This window comes from Strongylocentrotus purpuratus, unplaced genomic scaffold (assembly GCF_000002235.5).
Source record: "Strongylocentrotus purpuratus isolate Spur 01 unplaced genomic scaffold, Spur_5.0 spur5_contig_867, whole genome shotgun sequence".
In the NCBI taxonomy this organism is placed as follows: domain Eukaryota; kingdom Metazoa; phylum Echinodermata; class Echinoidea; order Camarodonta; family Strongylocentrotidae; genus Strongylocentrotus; species Strongylocentrotus purpuratus.
Window position 1 is genome coordinate 1,162,368 of NW_022145576.1, and position 12,800 is coordinate 1,175,167.

General features: G+C 36.5%; 1 protein-coding gene across 1 annotated transcript; it reads left to right on the forward strand.

Annotated features, from left to right (window-relative positions):
* The first annotated feature begins 1,337 nt into the window (after positions 1-1,337).
* Positions 1,338-7,601, forward strand: LOC115917905 (glutathione S-transferase theta-1-like). Its single transcript, XM_001195869.4, has 5 exons — positions 1,338-1,526; positions 2,318-2,405; positions 4,245-4,395; positions 6,138-6,305; positions 6,796-7,601. Exons 1-5 carry the CDS (start codon positions 1,415-1,417, stop codon positions 6,949-6,951), a joined length of 675 nt encoding a protein of 224 aa, XP_001195869.2. The 5' UTR covers positions 1,338-1,414; the 3' UTR covers positions 6,952-7,601.
* The last annotated feature ends 5,199 nt before the right edge of the window (positions 7,602-12,800 follow it).

Here is a 12,800-nt window from a genome sequence, read left to right on the forward strand (position 1 = left end):
TATCGCATATTTTTCACGATTTAGTCTATTCGCGATGTCCCTTCAGGGCCACCATACTATACTCCCCCTGCAAGGAACAAATATATATTCCGTCATCAATAACCAAGAGTTGCCAATTTGTATTTGATTGATCACAACTTCAATAATTCATAACTTTCTTATTTTCATTCAGAATTTGCTCAAACTTTCACTCACCTGATTTTCTTATTATTCTGCCTCTATCGAAACAAACTTATTTTGGGGGTGGACTTTCCCTTTAATTGTTTACTTATTGCGATTGTAATAACTGTGTTTGTGATGTCACAAAAGGGTGATGAAAACTTTCAGCCAATCAAGACGCATAAACAAGTGGCTGCGCACTCATGTCTTTTGAACTGATTGTGATGTCATAATGGAAGTGCGAGAAAGACTTTCAGCCAATAACAACGCATTGGTGTGTGTACAGTTTCATTGATTGTGATGTCATAATAAGATAGAAATAACTGTCAGCCAATCAAGAGGCGTAAAATGCAACTTTGCTCCTGCACGCGGTCAGCCCGCCCCCTACCCACTCAGTGTTATTTAGGGTACGCATACATGCTTGTTCCCTCTTTTTGAAAGCACCCCCTATCTGAGGACTACCAACATTTCCGAACCCCCCTTTCGCGGGCTTTTCGCGGGCTTTTCCTGCCTTGGAGTCGGAGACCCCCCTAAATCATGAAAAATGCTCAATTTCCCCCCCTAAATTCGGAATAATTTCTCAGGAGTCCAAAGAGATGAGAGAAAAAAAGGAAAAACACCCCCTTTTTAAAGAAATCTCCGGGTGAAAAGTTAATACACCCCTTTTTTTTACAATTCTCGAGCCGGACTTTGTCGCACGAAAACCCCTTTACTGGATATTTTGGTAACACGCATGGGGTCCGTCCGTTCTCGGAGTGAGGGAGGGGGGGGGGGCGGGGCGCTCAGACGTAAAATTGCAATAATATAAACTTTTAGCCCTTTTAAAACAAGAAATACAAATTCAATTTCTATTTCTTATTTATATTTTCCTTTTTTTCTTCTATATTTCTATAATTCCAATTTCTATTTCTTATTCAGTTTCTGTTTAGATCTATATTTCTATTTCCATTTTTATTCTAATGGAAGACCGTTTTGGTATCTCGCTATGTGATTGAACGCCACATTTCGTGTATAAAGGTGAACTTCATTATTTTGTAAGCTGCGGTCTAGTTCTCGGAATAATTACTGGCGATATTTTTCATGCGCGCGCGCGCGAGAGAGAGAAATATATATATCGTGCATCCGCATATATGGTGAACGGCGCACGCGATCGCGTTCGCGAGTTATATTAATACTGGCGAAACATAGGAAGGCTATCACCTGCCAGTAAAAAGCATCGTTATTTACACAATTTATTACCTAAATAAGTTGCAAAATGTCTGTCAAAATATTCTACGACTTGATGTCGCAGCCTGCGAGGTCGGTGTTGATGTTTGCGAGGGCAAACAAGATCCCATACACTCCATGTCCAATAGCCATGCGAAAAAGTAAGTGCACGTACTAATTCTATCCATTTCTCTGCCAGAGTTCGGGGGGCGTGTATCGAGGCGTTCTGCTGAATGTCGATTGAAAGACACGGGCCTGATCCCACCCCATGGCACAAGCCTTATTAAACTATACGGTGTGTGTTAGCGTTTGCTGAAATTAAGAAGGAACAAATTTCATTTGTGCATCAACGGTGCATCACACTATGAAATTAAATAAAGAAAGAATATAGGCATTTTCTTACTCGAATGGCAGAGGTCAGAGCTAACTTTACATGTAGACCTAGTTTGACTCTGAGCTGAGTGTGAATCCTGTTAAATGTGATGAAGTGATGTGATTTCAATGACAAAATGCAATTCAATGACCTCTGGCTATGACGAAAATTAGTGATGTTGATCCTGGCCAAAAGAGGGGTGTACCATGCACCGTAAAATTCTGGTGTAAGTTAGGCCTACAAAAAAAGGCTGATTTTGCATGGCAATGCTATGCCAATGCTATGCCAACTTGATGAAAATAATTTAGTGTAAAAGTTTGGCAATACTTCCTGCGATGCTTCCCATGTCCTGACAAAGTTATTATCACTTTCCATTCTTTTTCGAAAGTTGTTAAAGTATACTGAATGAATATGGGGAATGATATGGGTGATTTAATGCCCTGATATTAATTTTTCATGTAGAAGAATTTTATTTCTGTCTAGTTCCTTGTGCTATTTCATTTGGTATAAATTCCATCTTTTTATTCTGTTATCTTTTTTTCTTTACCATGCCCTTTTTTGTAACCTTTGACCTTTTAGGTGAGCACCAATCTGAGGAGTATGCAGCCGTCAATCCAATGAAGAAGATTCCGGCTATGCAAGATGGAGAGTTCAAACTCACAGAGAGGTATGTATCAACTTTTGTAGGGCCCAACACTGCCATGTGCCAGGGATACATGGACACCCAAAATTTTAGTCCCCCAAATTTGGATTTTTTAAAGATGGGGGCCCACACCATCTGACCCTAAAAAGATTCAATGCGGACAAAAAAGGTAATATGTGTCAGCTTTTCCAGGGCTCAACAGTATACAGGTGCCCAGACACGTGGGCGCTCAAATCTAAAACATTAATAACTTTTTCACTACAATCTGATTCATTTTTATACTTTCGCCATTCTTCAAATCTTTTTATTCTGTTGTCATACAAATGAAAGTATTACTAGGGTTGGATTGCCCTCTAAAATGAAATTCACACGAGGGCCTATGCCATAGAGTGGTGAAGTGTGACGTCATCAAAAATCTATTTTTAGAATTTCTCAATTTTTTCTTCATATTCCGAAATAACATCAAAAATAATGTCCAAATGTCGATAACCAATTGAATATGTTAAGTATTGGCTGAGATATGACCATCTGAATGAATATATGTCCTATAGGAACTCAGTGTTATATTCTCTGGCTCCTAACCAGAGCCAGAGCATATAACACTGAGTTCCTATGGGGAGTATATTTATTCAGATGGTCATATCTCAGCCAAAACTTAACATATTCTATTGGTTTTCGACATTTGGACATTATTTTTGATGTTCTTTCGGAAAATGAAGAAAAAATGAGAAATTCTAAAAATAGATATTTATGACGTCACAGCTTCGGTACTCTATTGCTTCAGGCCAAATTACACAACAAGTTTCTCGTCAGTGCCCGCCTCCTTTTGTTTACTACTTACTATTCAGACAAAGAAAAAAAAAGCTGTGATGTATATTTTGTATAAATAGCTTCTATGCTAATACAAGGGGCTTGAACTAATGTACATTTTTCAGTGTTTATAAATTTTGAAAGTTGCTATAACATGTTATTTTTCTATTTTCTTGATAGTCAAATAGCCAATCTTTGATTATTTATGGTTTTAAAGAAATGTGATTGGAATATTGAGACTTGTTGAAGGTTCAGAAAGAAAAAAAATTGTCTGAAATTGCTACTGCATATGGTTACCACTAATTGGGATAGGCCCAAATCATTTTAGACTATTGCTACAAATTGTGATCATTTTTCTGCAGTTTTTTGCAATTTTTAAAGATTTCTTTTAATTTATTGATCGCAATTCCATAGGTTTCATTTTATGCCAAAATCTGTGATTGGTGGAATTTCTGAACAAATTTTTCCTTCTACAGTGTGTATGAACAATGCGGTATCATAACAGTGAAACAAATTATGATTCATGCAATTTCTGAAAAAACAATTTTTTTTCTCTGAACTAACGCTATCCCAGTAGTGATTTTTGTTATTGTTGTGCGTTTTCCGAACATTTTTTTCCTTCTCTGAACTATGCAGTATCGCAATAGTGAAATACTTGCAGGCCAAGCATGCATGCCCTGATCATTGGTACCCATCCGACCTCCAAACTAGGGCCAAGTCGATGAGTACCTCGCCTGGCAACACATGAACACCAGAATCAATGTTGCAAAGGTCTTTTTGAAAGAGGTTAGTCCAAGTTCTTTACAGAAAAGCGGACATTTCCTAAGGATTGTTTGAATAATCCTTGTTCTATAGACAAGTGCTCTAAAGTTACATGTAGTTGCTTCGTGTTCAAGTTTCAAACTTCCATCAGTTTATATACACCTTGCTTTGAAAGTGTGGAGTCACCTAAAATACTCCGACACCAAAGTTAAAATGCAATATATCGTGCATACTCCATTCATCTTTCTGCTTATATCCACTTATCTTCCTTCATATTCCCGGCTCGCAAAGTGTATCCATCACAAAGTATCTTCATGAAAAGTTTGACTGTGCGGATCACTGGTTTCCCAAGAGCCTTCAGCAGAGGTCAAGGGTCAATGAATATTTGGATTGGCAGCATTTCAATACGAGACCTCGTATGACTAAAGTATTTCTCGCAGAAGTGAGTCAAACTTATCAAATTGCGTGCAATTTCAGTATTGTAAAAGATTGTTGTGTATTGCATTGATTTAACTTCATTAATAATGCTCACACAGCCATAAACTCATTGGATCATGTAAATTATGTAAATCATAGAAATTATATCATTAATTGGGGAGGGGTTTTGGGGTACTTAATGTACAGGTCACGTAGGGCTGCGACGTGTAGTCGAATGCTCGAGTACCCGCACGGTTGACAACTACTCGGGTACGATTTTTAGTACCCGAAAAAAAAAATCTGTCCAGGCCGACGCTTACCCGTGCCTGGGTGAGCGGCGGCCGCTGGCATGGTGCCGTCAGTAAAAATGCTTCCCAACTCAAGCACTGTCAAACTCACCACTCAGAAACTGGGATCAAATGTCAGGATTTCTGTTTGGACTTGGAGGAAAATGGATTATTCTGCCATCTTTGGTTTTTAAAACAGCATTGTTTACTGTTATTATTATTATTAAATCGGCGCCTTCAACTGCAACTCAAAGTAAAATTGCATGCGTTTTCGGCGATGTGAGATACTGCCCCAGTGGTATGGTGGTGGCAAAAAAAAACAAAAAAAACAACAAAACAAATCAAAACAAATCAAAAAAATTCAAAAAATTATTAAAAAACATGGCGTCCGAATACTCGAGTATTCGCTTGTAAGCCTGGGAGTGTACTCGGGTACCTCATTACACTGTTGTGCACAGCTATGTAAAATTGGGTTTAAAATGTGGTTGAGGGGCATGGACAGGCTGTGTACCTGCCCCTACTTCAATCAGCTACTGAGATAAAGTACTACCAACTCATATTTACCCAGTTCATATATATATAGGAACTGGGTAAATATGAGTTGATAGTATTTTTCAGTGCAGCACTGGATTCTGACCCTCTGGTATCTTATATTGTACAAGATAGATAACATATAAACCCCTACAAAGAGGCTTGCCCTTATAGTTTACATCAAAGATTTGGTCTAATTAAGAATACGTTGATCAATGATTTGCACAGCTAACTGTTGTGTTTGTCATGTTTCCACCTCGTTCTGCTTGTCTGTCTGTCTGTCTGGCTCTGTCTCTCTCACCATCTTGCTCTCTTTTTCCCTATTGTACATGTTAAAGTGTAAACATCAATATACAAGTCTTGTTTTTCATCTCCCTTCCTTTCTCTTACCCACCCCTCCCCCCCCCCCCCCCTCTCTCTCTCTCTCTCTCTCTCTCTCTCTCTCTCTATCTCTCTCTCCCTCTCTCTCCCTCTCTCTCTCTCCCTCTCTCTCTCTCTCTCTCTCTCCATCGCTCTTTCCCTCTCTGTCTCTCTTAGTCTCCCTCCTCTCTCACCCTATGTCTCTATTTTCCCTCTCTCCCTCACCCTCTTCCTCTCCCTCACCCTTTTCCTCTCCCTCTCTCTCTCTCTCTCTCTCTCTATCTCTCTCTCTCTCTCTCTCTCTCCCTCCCTCCCTCCCCCTCTATCTCTCTCTCTCTCTCTCTTGCTATCTCTCTCTCTCCCTCCCTCCCTCCCTCCCCCTCTATCTCTCTCTTTCTCTTGCTATCTCTCTCTCTTTCTCCCTCCCTCTCTCCCTCCCCCCCCCCCCCCCCCCCCCCCTCCCCCTCCCTCCCTCCTTCTTTCCTTCATCTAGTCTCTTTCCTCCCTCTCCCCCTCTCTTCCAACTTTTCTCTGTTTTAATAATGCCTTTAAGTTAAATAACACCCTACTTGTCTCTTCCTTTTTACAGGTGATCTTCCCCCGGATGACGGGCACCCCTGCAGACCCTGCGGCCCTTGCACCAGACATCCAGAGGATAGAAGAGACCTTAGACAACTTAGAGAAACACTTTCTCAAGGACAAACCTTTCCTGTGCGGGGATGATATCACCATCGCAGACCTGTTTGGCGTGAACGAGGTACCTTGATCATCTATATGGCCAACTACAGTTAACAGCTAAATCATTCATACCCTTACCTTGTTTTGTAAGTTTTCACGTTTATGAAAAACATAATTTATCCCAATTTATGTTTCTTGCATCCAAAAGTATTCAGCCAGTTCAGCTTTCTTCTTGAGTTACGAGAAGAAAAAACACACATCAAAATTGCAAGTGGTATTAATAATTTGAAATATGAAAAGAAATAGCTGAATTGTTTGGACCAAACTTTCATGCCACTGATTGCAGCACGTGTTTCTAATCCTACATGTATATGCACATTTTTCTGTTTAGAATGCATGCAGCTTTGAGCAATTGCATCAATTAGTTATCATTTTGATAATCACAAAGCTCAATATACTCCATAATAAACATTTTCCAATTGCGTCCAGACAGTTTCTTTCATGGTGTAATTCCATGACCAGTACTCGACTTTAACTTAAAATATTTAATCTTTTTCACAAACCAACAGGTTATGCAGGTAGAACCCTGCGGCTATGGCACAATAGACAGAAGACCAAAGCTGAAGGCGTGGATAGGGAGAGTGAGAGAGCGCGTACAACCAGAGATCTTTGACGATGTCTGCCAACTCATCTACAAACTCGCCAAAGCAAAACAAAAGCTGTGATCTGTTATAAAAACTTAAAAAGTAGAAGATACAATCTCCAAGATGATTTCTATCAATGGTTTATAATCTATCTGTCTTCCGTGAATGTATGAGTGCAGGTATTTCACAGGTTGTGTTTTATCTGAACGGTAGAAGTGGACAATTTCATGAAAGGGAAAATTATTATTATTGTTATTGAGCTGGTTATTGATTTTTGTTGGAAGGACAAAAGTGGCCAGATTTATTCAATTAAAAATGGATTTCATTGCCATCCGGTGGGTGATATGCCTATTGATTTTATTTTAAATGATGGTAGACTTGTAGTCTTGTCATTAAACAGTTTTGGTTTCCATTTTGTGGGCTGGATTTTCTTACATACATGCAGTTTGCTTCTGCTAACAGTATTAGCTTGTAATTTCCAAACTTTGTGGTCCTTTATATTTCATATTTTATTTGACAAATAGATAACAATGACCAGAATACTATCTTTCATTTTTTCTCATTGAAAATTTGGAGTTTCAAATCTTCGGTAATTTGTTAGATGAATACAAGATCATATGCTGCAGTGAATTGAGAGAGGTTTGACTGAAATTTAATTTACTGATTTTTTTATGATGTCGAGAGTAAGCATAAACAGTGTGCTCTAGTTATCTATAAAACAAATTTGTATATCTAAAAAAAATCTGTATTTGTAAGAGATATTTCCTTTGGATTTTGGGGGTCCTGCTGTCATAACATGGAAGAATATTTGTATGATCTATAAAATGCCACAGTCCATCTATATAATAACGAGATTGGCCATATGGTAATGGTCCATGTTCATGTACATATGTATTGGTGCATCTATTCATAATATTGGTTCAGGCTGTGACTGTATTTCATATGGCATTCATTGTGGATGTTTGTATTAGACTCAATCATCAAATATTCAAATGTAAGAGACATCAAAGATGGAAAAGAGATCATTTTGTATTTAACAGTTATATTCGCACAAGAAATTCAGGTGTCCATTTGGATTTAGTGTGCTGTATAACCCCTTCATTACAACGTATCTAATACTGTATAAGCTGTTGTTTTCGTGAATTTCGCGAGTTGCATATTTTCACTAATTTATCAACATGCGAAAATATTAGCACCTCATCATTCCGGAGCGTGTAAATTATGTGTTTGCGTACTAGTAACTGCCTTAGCGATGTCTGGGGGATCCACAACTAATACAAGCACTGCTTTTTAGTGGATCCCCCCATTTCCTCAGAAATTAAGAAATTCTTGTAATAATTTTATTATGTGCAAAGTTTATTTGTATAGTTTCTTGAAAAAATGAATTATGTATGAAATCAAATGTAATATCTTTGTTTACCTTTCTGTTGGAAATGAAATAAATATGAATATGAATGAATATGAATGCAATGCTATCTCCTCGCGCCCCACGCGTACCCGTATATTGCACAGATTGCACGACGCACGCAATTCTTGCACCGGTACAAAGAGAATGATCATGATATAAAGCATTTATCCTAAATTTGTTTGTCAATGCTGCAGTTCTTAAATGTCTTAGTTTTTCAGGGAAGAGAATGAATACTGAAGTGAAAGGACAGGATGGTATGAGGGAGAGAGATAGAGAGAAAGAAAGAAAGAGAGAGAGAGAGATAGAGGGAGAGAGAGACGGGTGTGAGTTAGGAAAAAAGGGGAGAGAGAGAGAGACGGGTGTGAGATAGAGGAGAGAGAAGAGTACAGACAGAATATAGATGGAACAAATGTAGAGGACAAAATTAAGAGATATATAGGGAGAAACAGATGGGGATAGATATGGAGGATAATTAAAAACGAATTGATAGAAATAAAAAAACATTTAAACTCCTCACTGAAACATGAGAGGAAGTACTCGCGTTGGAGATAGACTAAGAGGGGGATCCAGATAGAGAACCAAGTACAATCTCAATATAGAACTACATTATTCATACCCTTGCCAAGTTTTGAAATTCTTTAACTTTGTGAAAAATGTATTAATTATGATTCTTGAGAATGTGACAAATTAAAGCTTTCATCTAAAAGTATTCAACAAAGGCCTTGATTCAACCAGTCCACCTTTCATTCTTGAGCTAAAAAACATCAAATTTAGTTAACTGTACATGTAAAATAGAAAGACGTCGTCAAGCCAGACCTAGAAATCAAACCATTTTTCAATATCCTACCATTTGCATTTGTTGCTTCTGTGATTTGAGTTCATGTATGGGTGCACTATCAAAGAAAAGCACAATTTATCCAACACATGGGACACATGACATGCATGTATGTGTTGTATTAAGATGAAGTTTGAAAGAAAAGATCATTAAAAATCAGAGTTGAAATGTAAAATTGCAGAATATGAGAAGAATAATATTATCATTGCTTGATATCCACATCTTCACCAACAGAATAAAATCCATGTCAACTTAACTGTGCATAATAATATGTTATATATGCCATGAGGGGCAAATATGTCAGTTTAAATTCTAACTTGTGGGGTCTTTTACTGAGGAAGAGGACTGATACAAAATTCTGATTATAAAGAAACAATCACTGTGAGAAAAAAAACGCCAAAAAAAATTCCAAAGTAATCCAGTGTTTTCAATTTATTAGAAAAAGAAATTACAGAAACACAAGTCTGTACGATCAGTTGTATATTCATAAGGTTCTAATCATTTGGTATTTAGAATCTACGAACACAGTTGGCAATATCTTTCTTGAAAATATCATATATTTACATCTTATATACAGGTTGGTCACATATCATCACTCTAGTTAGGAGACAAAACCCCAGAAATGTATGCAAACATAACATTAATATTGTCGGCTGAATATTCAAAGAAACAAATCAAAGAAATATTCTATTCTCTAATAATAAAATAATTTTAAGTTTAAAGACCATGAAATACATCATCTACAAGATAAAAACTGAACTACGAATGAACATAAATTATTTCTTTGAATACAAATGCTAAACAATAACATACTATCTCGTAACAAATCATACACAGGTTCTTTAGAACTGAGTTCTGGTCAAGGAATAACGCTTTGAAAAAAACTGGGAAATGTTGATTATGTAGTGCATAATAGTTGGTGTATATTGTCGGGTTTTAGAATCATCAAAAATGATGAGAAATCGACAGTCTAGCTGAAATTTGCATTGCACACTGATATGTGTGAACTACACACACAAAAGACATGAATTTTTGGTCCAAACTATTCAAAGCTTTCTCGTCATATTTTGAATATGACTGCACAAGAAGAGCAATACTTGTCAAGTTACGTTTCTTCTGATATTCTGCCAAACTAACATACAGGTACAGAGAATGAGAATACTCACACCTCATTTCTTCATTTTCACCAGAATTTAGATAAATGAATGATTGTCAACAACAAAAAATCTTCAAGCGTAACAATATCTTGAATCTAACAAAAAATCAAGAACATACATTTAAACTTCCTGCCAGGATTAAATCTGGAAAGAAAATATATATTCATACTGCATCGGTACAATAATTGTAGACAAAATTAACAAACATGAATATCAATCCTACAATAAAAGTGTAAATGGCAAAAATTGTTTCAGCATGATTTCAATAAAAGCACCTAAATTCTGTTGCAAATAGTAGAGAATATTGTTTACCAGGACGGTATGTAGCTAGCCTAAAATCTAATTTAATATAGCATTATTATTATCATGTACAACACAAATTCACAAAATGAAGACTTTCTTTCTAAAGTAGAAGTTATGGTCTATCCTTTAAATTTGGCAATGCAGCAATATTATTTACAGACAAAAAAAATGGTATAGTTTTGTTCATATTTGTATTATATCAGTTACTCAATACATGTGCAAAGAATATTCTTCAAATATCTTTAAAAAAATCAAAGCAATACATGTGAAGCATGCCTTAATTATCCACAAATGGACAGATATTATATGCACAATAACATTTTCAGTAGCAAAAAATTAAACATTAGTGTGAAAAACAAGATATATACTTGCTTTCATTGAACATAGAGACAATTTCAATACATTACTTGTATCAATGAATTAAACAAATGAGCTTAATGGCTACATCATCTAGAGAAAACATTAGCATGCATGCAAGAGAAAAGTACTTTTGATAACATAATATGTTGCAATGTATATCTCTCAAATTTTAAGAAGGAAAACAAAATCATAGGATCCACCTGTATAATACCAGACAACCAAATAGGTTTCTACTGTTTTTCCTGTTCCTCACATGTTTGACGGTGGCTCTTTCTCGATTCGACCACTTCAGTGTCTTTAGTAGGTAACTAAAACTGAAAGAAATTCTTAAAGGCAAATTGTTTTTTTGAGAGGAAGAAAAGGCATTAGCTATTTTTGAAATGATGTGAGTAAACACTCTTCCGTCTTTAAAAAAAAAAAAAAGACTATGGAAGCATGATTCAGGCTTACTACTTGAAACTGAAATACACCGACATATTACTGGTAGTACAAAGGCAACTTCACACAATATTCATCTTCAAATTGGTCTAAATTCTAAATTGTAATTTGTCCATTAGCATATTTTTTTTAGAGATATAATTATTAAACGACTTGTCCACGATACTTCAAATATTTAATACTTTGTTTCTGCATTCATATATTCTAGATGTACGGTAAGTTTATTTACAAGGGTTTGGTTCATAGACCTCTATATTCCTTGTGAACCTTGAAGTGGATACCTTGACAAAAATACCAATTGTCAGTCACAACGTTTCACTCAAAATGTGTTTTTTTTTAAAATGAAAAAATAGTACCTTAATACACATATTGCTACACGAAATAGACAGACACAAGTCAGAGAGACCAAGTCGTACAAAGAAATTGAAACTTTTACCAGTCTTCTTCCAAACCAACACAGATATTAAAGATAAAGGTGAGTTCTTCTGGTTATCCGATTGCATTGTGAAAGAAAAGGTGTGAAATGGATCAGAAAAAGTTGATCATGTAGCATGTAAGTATTGATGTGTACTGCTTGGTGTGTACTGTATTGCAAAGTTCTGGAGTCATCAAAATCATAATAAATTTGGCCCAGTCTTGGTAAAGTAACAAGCACTGTACACAGAAAAATGTATATGAGACTACACAAATGGTGTCGGGGCTACTAACCATGATTTCCTAATCTTTCTATGCTCATTACTCAGCCAGTATACATTTTCTACCAAAATTGTTTGGAAAATGACATTAATTTGTAATCTTGAACATTCAGTGTAATTTTTGTTTGATTCTGTGAGAATTAATTTTCTTTTTTTTACCAGAACTCAAGTTTATCTTTAAACGATAGTCTGACTCGGCATCACACTGTCATGTACTGAATTGATGCAAATAATTGACATTAATTCAAAATGCCTTTGTTCTCATCCATATGCAAAAACTCCTGAGATGCACATTACTATCTACATACATAAAAAAATATCTCAAAGAATATCTCCATATGGTCATAGACTTTATCTTTGCAATATTGCTTAATATTGCCTGTGGTGCTGTTAATGCGCTGATATAGGCTCAAGGTCCGTTCGAGGTGCGCAACGGACCTGTACTTTTGCACAAATTCCGGTAGAGCAACGCCAAGCTGTTTATGAACTCAGTAGCGTACCCGGGAAGGGTGGGGGGGGGGTGGAGTTCCCATGACAAACAAATTTTTTGGGGAAAGGGGAGATTTGAGAAGAAAAGTGAAAACTTTGGCAAAATGGGAACAAAAATTTGGCAACAACGAGAAGGAAATAAGAAGAATTGGGAAGAAAAATGAACACCTGGAAGTCCGTGGCAGTGCGACTACTCTAACCCAAACCTAGGATTATTTTCCCCCCTTTTTTAATTGTTTTTTTTT

What these genes read in the sequence shown, in the direction of transcription:
- LOC115917905 (XM_001195869.4), top strand. Translation starts at nt 1,415, where the DNA reads ATGTCTGTCAAAATATTCTACGACTTGATGTCGCAGCCTGCGAGGTCG. An exon ending in CTAAAGTATTTCTCGCAGAA is followed by an intron (nt 4,396 to 6,137) that starts GTGAGTCAAACT and finishes TCCTTTTTACAG; the next exon opens with GTGATCTTCCCCCGGATGAC. An exon ending in ACCTGTTTGGCGTGAACGAG is followed by an intron (nt 6,306 to 6,795) that starts GTACCTTGATCA and finishes ACAAACCAACAG; the next exon opens with GTTATGCAGGTAGAACCCTG.